Source organism: Copadichromis virginalis, linkage group LG8 (assembly GCF_057382275.1).
Source record: "Copadichromis virginalis isolate Kocher_CV1m ecotype Utaka linkage group LG8, C_Virginalis_male_GT1.1, whole genome shotgun sequence".
Lineage (NCBI taxonomy): Eukaryota > Metazoa > Chordata > Actinopteri > Cichliformes > Cichlidae > Copadichromis > Copadichromis virginalis.
In genome coordinates, this window is record NC_140625.1 from 10,488,827 (window position 1) to 10,506,822 (window position 17,996).

Genomic DNA, 17,996 nt, shown 5'->3' on the forward strand with positions numbered 1-17,996 from the left:
AATGGGAGGGGCCAGAATACAACCTCGGGCAGCTTGTCAGTGAATTTTATTTTTTCATATATTTGTAAATAAATAGTTTTGATAAAACATAACCTTTCTCAGTGTTATTTCTGTTTTATAGAAGTGAAAAACTATTTTATATGTTAGAGGTGTCACAAAGCAAGAAATATTAGTGTCAAAGGCACTTTTCTGCTTGAAATGTATTTTTCACAAAAAGCTCGTTTTCTCCCTTTTTTTTGGTCAAAACAGGCATTTTTGGTGGAACCCACCTCTCTTCTACAGCTGATTACTAAAGAATGGAAAATGGTAGAAACAAGCTTTTTGTTTTTTTTGGATGAAAGAAGAGAGTCTGTTCTTCATTTTGGTAGGTTCAGCGTTTTCTGTGGCTCTTCAAAAATGAGTAAAAATGCTCAAAAACCCTGGCAGTGGGGAGTTACCTGATTTGAAAATGGCTGGCAGTGAATGAGTTAATAAAACTCAATACTACATGTGGTCTCCAGGTGGAAACCAGAATGGAAGCAAAGCTCCATTAGCACCTAATTACACATTATAGCATATTTACTGTTTGTTTTTTAACCCAGATCAGAAGAAAGTACCAAAGAACACAGACTGTGTGCCCTTCCTCATGCAGATATCTGTTTGAAGAGTTTAATCAGGGTTGACTTTTTTTGGATACTGGAAACTGCAGTTTTTGGTTCTTGTGTTGTGCCTTTATTTTTCAGCTCTGAGGTTACTGCTTTTGTCACAGATGATTAGGCCTCCTTAAATCTTGGCTCATGCTGTTTTCAAGCTGCTACGATCCAATTTTCTATATGAATAATAGATCACAGGACCACTTGTGAAAGGGGTTGTTCCTGATGATAAATAGAGAGAATGGTCGCCGGTCATTGCCCTTGTCAGCTCTGTGCTTTATGAAGGCTTTATAAACCTTTGAACTCGTTCTTTTTGTTTTAGGACCCACAGCTTTACCTCGTTTGATTCACTCTCCCTGCTTTCATGTGTTGCTTGAGATGGCTATTCTGAGTTAAAAGTCTACAACTTTTTAAGCTGCTTTGTGCCATCAGTGTAAGTTTCGTCATACTTTTTGTCAACAACCTTTGTTTCCTGACAGAAACACGACGATAACTAAATAAAAACGAATGTACGAGCACAAAAACTGATGTAATGTACGGCGACTTTGGTCAGCGAATATAAACGAGACTCGTGGCAGGATGAGTTGGAAGTGATTCAATCCCAACTAATCTGCTTGTGCAGTAAGGTTAAATGCAAACATTTGATCAGGGAACTGTACAACTAGCTTCTGTGCTCCCTGTTTCTCATGAAAATGCAACAGAAATTTTGCATTTGATGTTAAGGAAACTAAGATGCTTTGTAAAGTGTTTGGAGCAACTGTCAGTAGAAAAAAAGACGGCAACTTTTATATTTTAGTCATCAAAAGCACGGTGGAATAGTGGTTGGCACTCTTGCCTCACTACAAGAAAGTCCTGAGTTCAACTCCACCATCTGACTAGTTCTGTATGGACTTTGTATGTTCTCCTCGTGTTTGCGTGGGCTCCACATGCAGTTTGATTAGGTTGCAGATGCTGCAATCCAACAAGTTTTAGCTTAGGTAATTTAGTTTTCCTAAAGCATCAATATGCTCTGTAGCAGATGGAAATGTGTTTGTGTCTTTGATTTGTCGAGTGATGTGACAGATAAATAGAAAACAGAACTGTTTAATATAAACCCCCTTTTTCCTTTTCCAGAGTTGCTTCAAACAGAGATGCAAGAGGAAGCTCAGGTACTTGGTAAAATCGGTGGAAAAGCCTTCCCTGTGCAGGCGCCTTTAGTTTCAGTTATTATATTTTAATGAGAAGAATCCTACATGAAACACTGGCTTTGTCACATATTACCAGCTAATGGGAGCAACACAATAGTGGCTTATTGATGTGTGCACCGCAAATAAGAATTCTAGGAATATTTTCAATATTGTATGAAAACTTGTTTCCCCTCAATCTTTATGTCAGTTGCAAATATATTAGGGCTGTCAAATGATTAAAAATTTTAATCAGATTAATCACAGCCTAAAAATTAATTAATCATGATTAATCACAACTCGAAATATGACCAAAATGTGTGCAAACATACGGACAGATAGCGGATTTTTACACACTTGTTAGTGTTATTTAATGCTAAGACCACGCTGAGTGGCCTGCGTTCACTCAGCGTGGTCTGACGTAGGCTGGGTGTTGTGCTGGAAGCGAATTAATCACAGCCTAAAAATTTATTAATCGCAACTCGAAATATATGTGTATATGTGTGTATATATGTGTAAAAATCGGGACAGATAGTGGTTTTTAACACACTTGTTTGTTTTATTTATTATTAATTGTGAGTACAAGCAGTACAAGCAGAACAGGGCTTCAAATAATTGTGAGGGATTTTTACTGAATGTTTTCCACCCGTTTAAATCTAGCACATTGTTTTATCCATATACATCTTCAAGTTCACAGAACATAGGCCTAATTCAACAGGCAAAATGTGGAGGCAGGAGTGGCCAGGTATCTGCGAGCAAGGCGGGCCAGCTGGCTGTGGGCTCCTGCATGAGCTGCCCACCACTGTAAGGGACAGTCCTCTAAGGCAGTGCAGGGCTCTGCTCTGTAGCGCTGTATGGCTCTGTCCTGCTGTACCTCCTCCTCTGACTCAGAGTCAGAGTCCATCTGCAGCAGGCTCAGCCTCTTCTTGGCTGGACCTTCTTCTGCAGTGTGTGATCTTCTAGGAGAGTCTTCATGCAGCATGCCTGCCAGTGTGGTCCACACTGCTTCTCTGTCAGTCTTGGGCACACTGCGTAGGTCTTTAAAACGTGGGTCCAGTGCAGTTGCGATCTGGAGCCATGCATAGTTGGTATGTTCCTGGCGGGAAGCAAGGTCTTCCTTAAACTTCTCTTTAAACCTCACCACATATGCAGGGTCCTCATCAGTTACTTCCATGACACGGCGCAGGTGGCAGAAGGCTGGTAGAACTACAGAGCAGGAGACGTAGGCCTCTCCTCCCAGCAGTTCAGTCACATATCTGCAGTGGAATACACACACACACACACACACACACACACACACACACACACACACACACACAGATAAGACAGCAAATTAAAAAAAGCTTTTTAATACTAGGTAATATTAATAAAATATTTGATTTCATTTATTTTTTTAATAAGACATTTTCATAATAACAAAACTGATTTAAGATGTATGTTTGATACATTTAATCTAAACCTACAATTATGGTCACAATGACAGGCTCACCTGCAGGGCTCTAGAAGTGTCTCCAGTCTCTGGAGTTTGTCCCACTCTGGAGGCGTCAGGAGGACAAGTTTATGCTTTTGTTTATCCAGAGTCGCGGTTACTGCAGTTTGGTTGCGGATCAAGCGCTTCACCATCTCCAGCGTGGAGTTCCAGCGCGTAGGCACGTCCTGGGCCAACGGCTCCTGCTTGCGCCCCAGTGACACCTGCTCTGCGTTCAGCTCTGCTGTGTTTGCTGGGCTGTGCTTAAAATGGCCAACAATTTTGCGGCATTTGGCCAGCGCAGTGACAAAGCCACTGTCTGCGAGACTCACTGTGATGCATCTCTGTAGAATGTGCGCGGTACACGGCATGTGATTGAATGGCATGATGCGAGCCGCGGCGATCATATTGCGCGCACTGTCCGTGCCTACTGTTGTCACCTTCTCCTCAATTCTCCACCTGCGAGCAACAGTCTGGAACTGCTCTGCACAAGCCTCCGCAAAGTGCCGCTCTTCCGTTTTCATTATAGTCAGCGCAAAGGATGTCAGACCCCAGGCTTCAGTGATTAAATGCGCAGTAACTCCCAGGTAATTGTCATTACTCAATGATGTCCAGTGGTCTCCTGTCAGAGCCACGCATTCTGTGTGAACTAAAGCCTCTTCTTTTTTCTTTTTCTCTGTTTCATACAGTTCGTGGATTCGAATTGTTATTGTGCTTCTCGCTGGGGGCTTGTAGGACGCGTCCTGAGATGCAACCTTTAAAACATCCGCAAAGCCCTTGTCCTCCACAATGCTTAGCGGTCTGCAGTCCTTTGCTATCCATTTGGCTATATTGTCGGTCAGTTTGTCCAAAGAAGACTTACCGAGTGGCCTGCGTTCACTAAGAGTGGTCTGACACAGGCCGGGTGAAGCTGCTGCCCCGACAAACGCGTGTTTGGCATTAAGGTGGTATTTTAAGGTCGAATTTGAACGGTGAAATTGAAACTCTTTACTACAGTGAGTGCAAATTACAACGCGTTTGTTTATTGTCCCATCTATGTTCTTCTTGTATTTAAATTCCCCATCCAGAAGGCCATCCGCTTCCTGCTTCTCCATTTTCAGTGGCGCGGTAAACAAATCAAGTGGAATTATGGGAGCGACTTATCTGCGTGTTGCGCTAAATAGTTAAATATTCTAACGTAATTAATTCCAAAATTTAATTATCGCAATTAACGCGTTAATTTCGACAGCTATAAAATATATACGAGCTCCTTCCAGTTTTTCAAGTTATCTCCTGTTGACTTTTCTCACTGAGGCAGCAAAGGTGCTTTGCTTCATCAGTTAATCCATGCAAATGAATATAAAGTGTACACAGCAGGCTGTTGGTCTTTGAGATAGCAGCTTTCTACACTGTAGCATCCTCTGCAGTGTTTCCTGACTCACGTTAAGCATTCTGGATTGATTAGCACCCAGAACAACTGGGTGCTAAAGGTGAGGAGAGCGTTGGCTTGTTTGGCAGTAATTCATGCATTTTTTCCATCAATGAAATGGCCATGTTTAAATGAAACCCAGATCAACAAAACCAGTTTAAAAAAACAGGTAAATAAAATCTCTTATTAATTTTCTCACCACCTATTGCTTTCCGGGTCATTCATCAATCATTCAGTCAAACCTTAATTTCCCCATTTGATTGTGTGATCGGATCGTTTAATACGAACATGTCACATCTGGTCTAAACAGGTTAAAAGCAAACACACTCATCAAAGAGATGCATAGTTTATTTTCCATCCACACACCTCCGTCCTCTCTTAATCGTCACCATTTTTTTCCCTGGTCCTGCGTCTGTTTCCTTGTTTCTTGATTTTTGTTTTCGTAGTTGTCTAAATGTAGTTGCCCCTTGTCCTGAACATCTTTAGTTCCTCCTCCTCCTCCTCCTCTCTAATCTTTCACCAACATTCATCTACCTCCCCTTCACCTCCTCCTTATCTCTTCCTCGTCTGATTTGTTATTTCAGCGTCTAATTCTGCAGGATGCCAGCGCTCCAAAACAAACGCCTTTGCTGCATTCAAAGACAATAATCAGCCATTCACTACCTTCTGTTTGTTTTTGCTTCTTCTTTGATCCTTTTTTAGATAAACAAGTAACACAGATTCATAAATGGTTCTGTCTTATTATATGATCTCTTTGTTTTTTGAATTATGGCTGTTTAAATTGTCATTACTTATGAGTTTTCATTTCCGATTAACCTGTTTTCAAATTTTAACTGAATTAAAACTGGCTCAAGAACAGTTAGTTGTGCTTACTTTATAATTACGTGTCTTTTAAAAAATTGAAAGAAACTAATCACAGTGACAGAGCGCGATTAAATGAGACCAACCGTCCTGGAAAAGGATGTGGCAAACATAATAGAAATATGAACTTTCTGCAAGTTTATGCGTTCATATAGTGGAGAGACCCGTCTCCATTCGTAGAAACTTTCATTGGCCTCTGTTGATAGACCAAATTTTACCAGCTACCTTTGGGAGGTGGTGCTTTGAGTTCATCTTGTCATTTTAACTTATGAAGGTGATACAAACATCCTTTTGTTTAGTAGTCAATAGAGTACATTATTGAGATATTTTGCACAAAACCAAAGATGTGCGAACCTCATAATTATTTCAGCTGGAAAGATTAGGGCAGGATGTCAAAATCATTTTACATCGTGGGCCAGATACAGCCTGCTTTGACCTTATGTTGGAAAACATGAAGAAGAGCAGTGTGGACGGGGTTGGAGTCTTTGTCTGGCTGAGTATGACCCCCGAGGCTTATCTTTGATACCTCTGGGTTAAGGAATCAAGAAAAACATTACAAGCCATCCTCTGGGGACCATGAATGCCAGTCCACCCAATAGTCTGGACTTTCAGTCTGGGCCGAAGAGACCAGATTATATTGCTAACCTAGATGGGGGAAGGGCACATTACTCCTCTTTTCTCCATGGTCCTTCGCTGCTCTTCTCCCTTCTAAAGCCTCCAAATGGATTCTATTTTCTGCCTAATTGGGCAGCTGGTTAGGCCTGCAAGAGACTGGTGATAATATGAAACTCTGCTGCTTTTCCTTTGGTTTGAGCAAACCTCTTATTCTCCCCTTCTCAACAAACATACATCCACAAATATTTCATGACAGTCAGGTGTCTGTTGTGTCTTTCTGAGGCTTCAAAAGATTTGTTTCCTCTTTAGTTGTTTATTTTGTAAATTTATCATTAATTCATACAGTAACCGTGTAGCTTGCAGGTACTTGTTTTTTAATTAAAGCACTTTTGTTTGTTTGTTTTTTTCAACGTCTTTGTTACATCTGTTTTTGCTCAAAGCTATTGTAAATTGTATGTTTGCAGAGGCCACGTTATTACAGATCGATGGAGGTTCTGGGTCTGAAATGTGAAAAGGATGCAGAAATGCCTTAAACCTCTTTTTAAAGTGTTTTATTGGAAAAACAGACTTTAAAAGTTTGGCACCTTTGATGTACGACCTTAGCAAACGCTGTCTTAGTTGGGTGTATGACCTCAAGTACTAGTGTTGAGTTAATGAGTAAGTAATGATAGCATGTTCATTTTGTACATGTCACCTCTACTGTCAGATCCACCTGTCCTTAGCCCATCACATCTGGTCTTAGTACACCAAGATGACCACAACCACCAGCTCAAGGCTTCACTTTGAGACTTATCCTACGAGTGATGTCAGGGTGGCTATGTCCATCTTTCAGAGCTTAAGTGTGAGCCGCTTAAGCTGCCTCCAAAAAACAGTGATATTCATGATGTCAGACATTGAATGAAAGCCATAATTAGCCATCTTTTCTCTGTGCCCTGTAGTTGCATATTGTTAAAACTGGAAATTGAGCAACAGGGCTTTCTCTGTGGGTCTCCTGTGGTGCTGGAAGATATAAGATGGAGAAATACATCAATTATCATCCGCACTTTCTGCATTTCTTAGCTGTGCTCACAGTTACTCCCATTTCAACCTGCTTGTTGGAATACCCTCAGGCTAAAGATCCAGTTAAATGTCAAGGAAAGAAATAGCTGCAATTATCTGTTCACAGACTTTGTTTCAGATCTTTGTTTCCGAAGGGTTTTCATAGTATACAAGGGCTCGTTTTCACAGGAAGATGTTCGGCTGTCAGCTACTCTGGATAAACTGCGGAAATGGTTCTGTCACTGTGTGCTGTTTGGATGTTCTAGATAATTTACGTTGTAAGAAACTTTGAATACGTTTTTGTGGATATGTGGACTTATGGGGACCTCAGACCAGCTTTCAGTCACTGAGGTGTCTGTTAAAGGGGATGCTAATGAATAAATGGAAGCACATAGCAGCCTTTTGACATACAAATGTTCTGGAAAAATACAGTGCACAGCGAGATTCACTATATAAGCATAGTGAAAGTTGTTTAGCAGTGACCACGCTTGTGGTGAATGTTAAAAAGAGTCTAAACAGCTGTGAGAACACCGTTAACCATCAGCAGTGTTCACACTTTCTGTAGACGAACTGCTCTTGATTTGAAAATTAGATAAATAAGTAACACAAGTTATTTATGTGAATTAAACACAACCTTAAAGTACACAGGATAATGGCAGCAAACTTGAAAAAAAAATGCTAATATATTTGTGTACGAATAATAATTTCTAAAAAATTTGCATCTGTCCAGAGAAAAATGTGTTTCAAGTGCATATAGTTCCCAAAAAGTGGGAATTCCAGGCATAAACAGGGAACTTTCTCTACCTGCACCAGTGAGAGTACGCAAAGATGTGAAGTTATGGTTGTGTTAAGAATTATGAATAATGCTCGCACTTTTTAGCCTGTTTCTCAAGGCAGAAGCTCAAAGCTGGGAGTTTAATACTGAGGTAACTGAGTTAATTTTGTTGGTATATTCAGCACACCGAATGGATTTTAGTACTAACAAAAAAGTCTTTCTTATGCTTTTGCAGCCAAATGTTTTTTCTTTCCTTTTTGTGTTGACCCGCTGAGGGCGTATTTTTATTAAGCGTATTATTATGTTTTCTCAGATATTCTTTTAAGCCATTCAAATACTGACAATAGGACTGCGTCCATCACAGTTAAGCTTTCAGGAACAGCGCAAACCCATCAACTCTCTTCCACAAGGTCTATCTGAATCATCATTAAAGGCCACGTCACTGTTTGAAAACTGGTTTTATTGGAGATATCAAACCACCAGTGCTCAAACATTAGGGATACAATTTAGATGGTGCCAAGATCTTTGTTGGAGATAATGAGAGAGATTTGTGACCTGTCAAGGGAAAGGAGCTGGTAGCTGTGTGCAAAGGCTAATGCGTTGCCATAAATAAGTATGCCAATGAGACGCTGTAAAGTGGATTAAGCTTCACACAGCCATATGTAAGGAGCCATGTGATGGCTGAGAAACTGCACAGATTCTGTCGTCTTATTGTTGCTAATGCAGCTGTTGTGGTTCAGACGTGACAATACAGTTGGTGAAAAAGTTTGAGAATGTCTCTATTTCTGCAAAAATATGACCTAAAACCTCATTAGACTTTCACACCAGTTCTAGGAGGAGAAAACTGCAAGCCAATTAAGCATGTGAAACTAAAATATTGCATGTGGCTAGAAGATTCTCTTATATTTCACAGTTTGAAAGTGGACAGGAAAAGTGGGAGAGAAAGTAGGGCCTGCAATCATCTCGCATGATATGGGTTACATGCTCAGCCCTGTTAGTTGTATTAGTTCCCCACCTCTAATATTTATGAGGTTATTGTGTAAGGAAAGCGGTCATGCTGAGAAAGCTGGGCTAGGACACCCGATATGTTGGGTGTGCTCAAAGCACAGTTTAAGTCGTTTGTATTCTTCACTCATTTTCCAACATGTATGTGTTAGAATCAATACGTACTTGAACTTCTATACTTGAACACATTATGTCAGCAAAAGTAGTGACAGTGAGCAGGTACTAGAAACTAGCTCATCTAATGCAGAGTAGCTGTTGTTGTTGATGTGCGATTAATTACACCTGTGTTTTTCCCATCAGCTGTCAGAATATCTACCGTAAACAAAAAGAAGACCTGTACAACGTCAAAGCAGCTTTAATGTGTCTTGAATAAGGACGTCATCATGCCCCAGTTTTGTCAGCTGAGTCTCCATCATCCACTTTGATCAACGCACAAACACAATTAGACCGTACTGTATCGGGGCAGTGCTTCTCTGAACTTGCAAAAGTGAAGTTGGTGGAAACTTAAATGTGCTGAGATGACAGGTCTTCGGTCCATTAGTGGCCTTGTCTTCTTCCATCTTGTCATGAACCACTGTCACTTACCAGATTTAGGTCGTTGCTTGTGCACGGCTGCTCTCCACACAACAAGCTGCTTAAACAGAACCTTGACCAACTAGTTTTTATTGGGGATACAATGTATTAAATTCATATTTTTTGTAAGCATATTATCACACTAGTCAGTGATTGTGCTGTAGATGAAATCAATTAACAAAGTGAAGGAGATGGAGTCATAGTGTGATATTTATCATTTATATCTTTTGTAATGAATTAAATGCTATTTTTAAACAATCATGCGGTTTTAGTTAAAGTTTACCTTTATAACTTTAACCCTGTCTAGACCTGCCTATTACTGTTGCTGAGATATTCACCATGAAACATTCTGGAGAGCTTCAGCTGCTGGTTTGCTCTTAATGGCTGTCAAAAGTGCCACATTTTCTTATGTTTGTTATGTAGTCTAGACTGCACGGTAGCATCCATGCTGACAAAAGTTCAGTGGTGTAAAGCAAATGTTGCCTCAAAGTAAAAAAATTCTGTCATTATCTGCTCCCTCCTTTGTCTGTCAAACCACCTTTGAAGCCGACATGAACAAAATGTAGAAAGATTTCCTGTAGCTGTAAATCAGTCTGCTAATCACAGACCTAGAGTTAGTAAGCTGAGTTATGTAAATACAAAGTTTACATTAAAGATAACCATCAATGTATAGTACTCTGTAAAATTTTTCGTTTCTTTATATCTGCTCTGAAGGAGTCTGTGGTGGTCATGAACAGTAGTTCTCCAGATTTTCTGAAGGTCTTTCAGAGTTAAGCCACTTAACACTGACCTATAAATCATTTAAGCATAAAAATAGCACCTAACTCAAAGGATAATTCAGTGTTGTCTAGACGTGACAGACAAACAGTTTTAAATGATATCTTTAGTCTTTTGTTACTAGCAGCATCTTGCAACGATACAATTTGTTTCCATTTCTACAGTCATCGCAACAGAACAGAACACAAGGCAGCCAACATCCAAAGTAGCTTTGAATGTCCTCCAAGAAGTCTGGAGAACTCTTCCTGAAGACTAGTTAAAGAAATAAATGTGTTCAAATTATTCAAACTCTGTTTTTGCATGATAAGCTGTTACTTCTGTGTATGTTTTTCCACGTTTCAATGACAAACTGAACCCATTTCCAGTTTTCCTAGGAAAATATGAAGAATACTTGAAAATGTGAGGTGGCTCAAGACTTTTGCACAGCATTGCAGCGTGGATGTTTCTACTCGGGGTTTCTCCATTTTTAAGGTTGCCTCAGTGTTCATTATCATTTTAACGTACTCTATCACAGCTTTTATACATAAAAGCGTGATTTCCATTATGGACACATTCAGTATTATGTGGGTTTGAAAGGGACGCGGTTCATTATTGAACCACAGTTTGGGCGTTTGTTGATTTGCTTGGCAGTGGGGGGGCTATGCTGAAGTTCATTTGGTGGATTTTTAAATCAGTTTCTGTTTTCATATACTTGAATCAAAGCTGTATGTTTTGTGGTAGGCCACTTTAAAATTGAATTTTCAAAAGCTGTTCTGCTCTCTCTTTTGTCTCTGTGCAGTCGTTTTCTGCTGTGAAAATGGAAGCCGACTCCCCCTCTTTCTTGTAATAGGCTCATCTTTTCTTTTCTTTCTGCTCCCTCTATCTCTCGTGAGTCTGAATAAAGCAGCTAATGGCGCATAGAAATGGTGACTGCACAGCTACGTCTATAGACTCTTTCTGTTATGTGCTGCAATATGTAAGTGAAAATACACATTTACAAGGGTTATTGTAAAGCACCGTCAAGAGCCTGATGACCAATATGTGAACTGCAGAATGGCTGTTGCATAACAGCGGGTCGTTGGTGTGTTTGACATTTTCAAGAATATCGAAATTAGGTTACATATTATAGTGTTGTAACTGAAATTAGATTTAATTATAGATGGAGGTCCTAAACTGTATATCGAACTTTTGAAAATCAGGACATGCTAATCTAACTTATCTTTGTGTTGATACTGATGACAACCATGGTGATGTGTCTGCATGTCTTCAGGTGTATATCCGCATCCTGGACAATGAGTGGAATGTGTACAGGCGTTACACCGAATTCAGGGAGCTCCACAATCATCTGAGATCACAGTTTCCTCAGGTGGACACCTTCAACTTCCCACCCAAGAAAGCCATAGGGAACAAGGTGAGCTGATAGTAAATCTAATGTGTGTCTTTGTCTCACTGTCAGCCACCTCAACCCTCGCTCTGTCTCTCACTTACCCACTTCAGCAATGATGAATTGTGTGTCCCTGCTAAGCTGTTTGGTAGCTGAAATGTCCAGTTTCACTTTGTTAATCATTGCTAAGTTGCCTCTGATAAAACTGTTGTTCACATCTGTCCATAACTTTTTCAATAATCCTGCAAACAGACACACAAATAATACCAAGCAACAACCAAAAAAATCAATTACAGCAGAGCCGCAGAAGAACCCAACACAACCTGTTACAGAAACACATCACAGCAGAATCACAGAGAAACGTGCAACAAATGAATCGCAAGCAAAAAAAACAAACCAGAAAAATCTGAACTCTAAACATGTCTGTCAATATGAATCTTCAAAATTTGTGAATTGAACTGAGCTAAAGTGTAAGCATATAAAAATATCAGAAGCATGACATTTCTCCCTCCAAAATATTCTTAAACCAAAATGAAGAAGACAATAAAAACTGTACAAATAATAACAGCTGTTTATCATAAACAATTAAAGTGCATATTTACTATAAATCCAGAAAACTGTGTTTGTCTGTCATATGAAAAGGTGACAGACAAGTGTGATGTGGTCAGTGCAGTATGATACAGTATGATGTGGATCGGCTGCTGTTAAGAAATACAGGCAGTGTGTTCTTGGCCTCTTAAACAAATGTGTATTTTTTGTTTCAGAGAATCCAAATAAAATCCCAAACGAATTCATTTGATTATAGGAAGCACTCCTACTGAAATATATTTCAATATATTGTGCATTAAACCCCATAAAAGAGGTCTTTCCTTGCATAATGTTCATAAAATTTTATATCAGACTGTAAAAACTGATTGGAGCCTTTTAAGATGGTAAGCTCTGTAGAGGGGAAAAAGGCAACCTTAACAACCACATCAGTTTATCACTCCTCCTCTTTTACCGGTTTCATCTGCTTGCCTGGGTTCTCAAAGCTTGTGTCCCTTCTGTCTGGTTGGAGAGCCCCCACCTTTCTCCTCATCGCACCATTCCCTTACTCTTCTTCATCCTGTTCTCCACTGTCTGCCTACAACCTTTGGGGGATAATTTGGCTCTGACCTCAATTCTGTGGCTGGTTGGATTTAGTGCTGCCACAGCCAAAACGATGCGGTGTGACTTCCCACCTTCAAAGACGGCGCACTTTCATGGATAGAAAGCGGACCGAACGCTGTGTTTGCAGGCACTGCATATGTAAGAAGAAGCAGGAGGCCATCAGTGTGTGTCTCACATTGTGATGTGGTATCATGTGGAAGTGCACGTGTCTATCAAAGGCCTTGACAGTTGGTGTCATCGTGTTCTGGAAAGCTCTTTGAAAGCCCATTACAGTGCAGTCTGTGTGAATTATTGGTTTTTACCATCTCCTGAAAGTCGCCCATCATGACAGAAAAAGTAGTCCAGGCTTTGTTACACTCTGAGCACGTTTTAAAGCAGGGACACCACTTTCTTCTCGAAGAGAAACACATGCTTCCAAAAAAGTTCGGATGGTAGATGTCAAGAAAAACAGAATGCAATGACTTACATATTGTTTATTACCTATATTTAATTGGAAGCAGCACATGAGTAGAAATGCTTTTGTTTCTCTTTCAACAACTGTGAATCGACATAGAGACGAATTAGTGGTTCACACACTACAGAACTCCAATGCTTGGATTTTATCCCCATTTTATTATTTTGAATTTGACACCAGCAACCAAAAAGTTGTGTCAGAGCAGATCTTTCTCACTCTGTTACCGCGCTAATGTTAAAATACTTCTAGAAATTGTGAAAGCATAGTCCTTTAGGCTAAAGAGGAAATGGCTCAGTTGGTATCGGCACACAAACGCCAGGGAGGGTGTTACTGGACTCGGTGCGGTAACTCTCATATGTGTGAAGATTTTATGAACACCGAAGTTTTTGGAGCAACATATACTGCATATCTAGGCAGAATTTTTTAGGAAATGCCAAACCTAGTTTCTAAATGTGTTCCAACAGCAGTGAAAGAGTGCAGGTGCTAAACTGGCCTGGCTGCAGTCCAGACTTCTTACCCATTAAAAGAAGTGTATTATGAAGCAAAACAACGAATGCAAGACGGCTTCATTCCCGTATTACCATGTGCCCAGCCCAGTTTTTTTAAAAAAAAAAGTGTTTTCTGGCATTGTTGATTTAAAATGAGCCTTTATTTAGTCACAAATCCAGCATTTTCTATGTTGCCGTTGGATTATTTTGAATCAGATATGCAGTTTAAATGATTTGCATATATAATATTCTGTTTTTATTCAAAATCTGAAAGTCTTTGACCTTGTGCTTGCATTAAATGTAGTTGTTTCATATTAGTTACATTTTGTTTGACCTCTTATGTCTGTAAATTTCATTTGATTTGACCATTTATGCTAAAATCCGGTGTTCCAGGCACAAAGGTTGGGAGAGGAAACAGAGTTCAAAGTCTTTGGTCTTGACTAAAATCAAATGCAGCAGCAGGCGGAGGGATGAACCGCTTCAAAATATGATAAATATTAAGTGGTTGTTAGTGTTTGTGTCTCTGTGTACAAGCAAAGCAGAGAAACAACAAAATGTGTGCGTGTGTCTGCGTATGTGTGCGAAAGTAAGTGCATGTAGTTTGTATATGGCATTTAGTTGTGTATTTATTGTGTATTTGTTCCTGTGTACCTGGTTGTATCAGTAAGCAGCAGGCCTGCCGTGTTGAGTTTCCCTGTTATTTCAGTCCAGTGAGCGTTTGTTTCTGGCTCCCTGGGAGTACTTTGTAGTTTTTGTATCAGTGATGACCTCAGGTGAAGTACAGAGCAGGGCTGCTTTTGAAAACAGGAATGGAGTATATCAGCGCGTTTACTCAAACTCACACCCTGGATTGAATAGTTCCAAATTGAAATAAGAAAATATACTGTAAGCTGAAAAAAGATGTTTCTTCTGGATACATTTTGTTCTAGTTGAAGTTAAATATATCATAAAATGAATCATATATTGAACAGAGATTGGTGTGACTGTACAATCATGTGCTTGCTTAGCTGTAGCACAGTTTTCTACATGGAGTTGTCATAAGGCACATGACTTACTATAAAAAGTCATGTGCCTTATGTCTAACCCCCTCATAGGTACATGTGTAGCATTAATCAGCATTTAAACCGTATTTATTTATGGTTAATGAAAAAAAGAACAAATTAATAGATAAGAGCTTAATATGTGTACATATAAAATGTATCAGTATCCAGCTAGCTAGCAGAAACATTGGGCTTAATCTCCTAATATGGTGTGAGGTGAAGTAGCTGTCTGTCCTGTGGTCAGAGCATCTGGCTTAAAGGAAGCTGTAAATCTAGCTGAAATGTAAAGATTATGTAAATGTTTTGCAGTGTCATTTCTTGGGGATGACATATAATAATTTACCCCTCTGAGTCATGTGTCATTATTGGTGATTACCCTAACTCAATGCTATCAGAATATGTAGTTTTACTTTATTAAAAAACAGTTGTTTTCCCAGAACAATTGGCTATGGAGGGATTAAATGTCCTAAGCCACATGCATGGAAGAAAAAAACCTGAACTTCATTCCTACAGTGAGGAGATCCTTGGTCCTTTATGCTGATGGGGGCATTTTGGCCTTTATAGTTCACGTTTAGAACTTTAATACTCTAATGAAACATTTCTATTCTGATGGGAATGATATATTCTAGCATAACAGTGCTCCTATCCATAGGGCACTGAATAGACCACCTTGCATTTAGCAGACAGATGCTTTGCCCTCCAGACAAGCCCCAGAGGCCTGAAAAATCAATGTCAAGGTGTATTAAAGCTGTTTTGGATGCGCGTGGAGGCACCTTACTCTAAGACAGCGTATTGTAGTTTGTCCTTTAATTTGTCTCCTGTCTGTTTACAATGCCAGGACTTGATTGAAACGCGCATTCACAAACGCTGCCAGTCCATCTGTTTTTCCTATTGTCTGTTGTGCTTTTAGTCTCATTCAAGGGTTCCACCATCACAGACACACTTTGCAAATCCAAAGCGGACTTTGATACATACACACACAGAGCCTCACACCATTATATCCAGCTAATGATGGAGAAATATTAATGTTAGGAATAGGGTACTTGGTGTGTTGCAAGGGAGAGAGAAGGAGAAAGACCTTCAAAAGCGCTTTATCTGCACCGTGAATATGCGCTCTGCTGTGGTTCGCTGTGTTAGGGATGAAACACAGCGGCTGTCAGTGAATATCAGGTAACAGAGGAACTGGGTGAATACACACCCCTTACTAACTGTATTACATGGCTCCTACTCTCTGTTTCATGCCTGTTAACAAGAGCGCACATAAATGCACACACGTGACTGACATTTCAGAGAGACACGTTTCTGAAGTTGTCAAAGAACATCAGCTACGCTATGGATTTATGTTTGCAGGGAAACTTATGGACGAGTTTTTGATACATACTTCTATCATGTAACAGCTAACCCTGCATGTGCAAGTATGTGCCTGGCTTTTTGGGCAGTTAAACTAGCACCCTGATTGGACCACTTATGTAACTTTCATCTGCATCACATAAATCATGTGGTTTTTGTTTTTTTTTTGTCTCATTTAAATGTGATCACTGGCTTTTTCCTGTCCAATGTCAGGCTGCAGGTGGGTCATTACTCTCTGACATAATCACTTTAAAGATTCACTGTACAGTGAATAACAGAAGGTTACTTGATGAATGCCTCTTACTTCACTAAATTAATTACTCTAAAGCTTTTACATGTAAGTCCTACCTTTGCGTCTTTGTTCTAACAAGGTCCCAAGGAAACGCAGGATTGATGAGGCCAGGAATAAACAAAATAAAGACTGTAATTACATCCTGGAGTCTTATTTAAGTTGCATAACTCTGACTCAAAGTCTGTTAAAGTAGGCAAACCTAATGCAGTAGGTTTTTTGGTGTCTTCAAGAGATCGTTGATTATGGCAAACATTAGAGATTTTAATATTGTTCATGGTATCTTCACCTTTAGTGTCAACACCCAAAGTCAGGGCTAGTTTGGACCTGATCAGTCTTTGTTTTCATTCTGTGTCTCTTCAGTCCTGTTATTGAGCTAATGCGACACCCCCACCGCCCACTCTTGCATCTGCATATGCTTTAGGTGAGACTGTCCAGCTGTTTAACTAAGTAAAACAGAAGATGTAACACACATGCACGCTCTCTGCTTATGACAGCCTTTAAACAGCTGATTTGTCAGGGACCAGCCCACGCTTACAGCCTAAGTGTTCCCTGTTCATGTCTGTCAGCTTCCTCCTCCCTTCTGCTAATGTTGAGGCACAGAGGAGGCAGAGTGATGACATCAAAGAGACATTATTATCAGACCCCCAAATCTTTTTTTCTTTTTGGTTTGTTTTTCAGGGCTCAAACAGTCCAGGGGTGAAATAGTTTCTCTACAGCAGGGAATTCACAAATATTTTCCATAGGAAGGTTCAAAATATGTACTTTTATAGGATATAAACTGTAAACTGATTTACTTCTGAGGTTCAGCACCTTCACAGTTTTGGGAATTTTCTGAAACGAGTAAACCAACATGCTTTGCCTGTTATTTCTGGAAGCGTAAATGAGCACGAGCCCATGAATGCCTTTGAGGAAAAGTTATCCTAAAGTTTGCACCCTTTGAAGAGCTATGAAAACTTTTCCTGCAGATGAGGTCAGAAAACAGGTCTGATAATTGTCAGGGTAGCTTGTTTCAAGCGTACCCTGGCATTAATAGTAGGATAGTTCCCCTGTGGTCATTGAGCATTATCAAAGTACTAAGAGAGCAGTAGAGGTGGGTAGTCACTTTTAATCCTACAGTCTGTCAAGATATGCACACAGCACTACACTGGTTATTAGAAAGGCAATTAAAAGCTTTAAGAGTATCTCTAAAGTGTAACTTAAGAGCTCCTTAAAAGCTTAATTTTTGATTATATTCACTGTGTACTCAAAGGTGAAGGAGTGTACTCTGAAGCCACTGTTGTGCATGATTAGAAGTGCAACAGAGCTGAAACTTTGAACCAGAGTACACAGATTTCATGTGTGCTGCTGATTAATGGCACTGAATCACCTACAGCATGGGGTAGGTGGGAGATGTGGTGTTTCTCTGGCATCAAATGGTTTAAGTGATTTTTAAGTATCCTGTGTTCCTCCTGCAACTAAAACCATGCAAGCGGTCACTTTATTTGTCCATGACCTCTGTTGATGCCAAATGTATTCAGCTCCTTGCTTATGTATAAAAACTACATC

The 17,996-nt window shown here is 39.9% G+C and overlaps 2 protein-coding genes across 2 annotated transcripts in view; one reads left to right on the forward strand and one right to left on the reverse strand.

The window, feature by feature from the left end:
• snx29 (sorting nexin 29) overlaps nt 1-17,996 on the forward strand; it is a 143,548-nt gene that overhangs the window by 108,445 nt on the left and 17,107 nt on the right. The window contains exon 19 of the mRNA XM_085465703.1: nt 11,565-11,705. Coding sequence (XP_085321829.1) covers nt 11,565-11,705 — 141 coding nt within the window. The remainder of the gene's footprint in view (nt 1-11,564; nt 11,706-17,996) is intronic.
• LOC146702726 (E3 SUMO-protein ligase ZBED1-like) lies at nt 2,331-4,357 on the reverse strand. Its single transcript, XM_085467203.1, has 2 exons — nt 3,285-4,357; nt 2,331-3,051 (listed from the first exon to the last, which is right to left on the reverse strand). Exons 1-2 carry the CDS (start codon nt 4,355-4,357, stop codon nt 2,502-2,504), a joined length of 1,623 nt encoding a protein of 540 aa, XP_085323329.1. The 3' UTR covers nt 2,331-2,501.

What these genes read in the sequence shown, in the direction of transcription:
- LOC146702726 (XM_085467203.1), bottom strand. Translation starts at nt 4,357, where the DNA reads ATGGAGAAGCAGGAAGCGGATGGCCTTCTGGATGGGGAATTTAAATAC. An exon ending in ACACTTCTAGAGCCCTGCAG is followed by an intron (nt 3,052 to 3,284) that starts GTGAGCCTGTCA and finishes ATTCCACTGCAG; the next exon opens with ATATGTGACTGAACTGCTGG.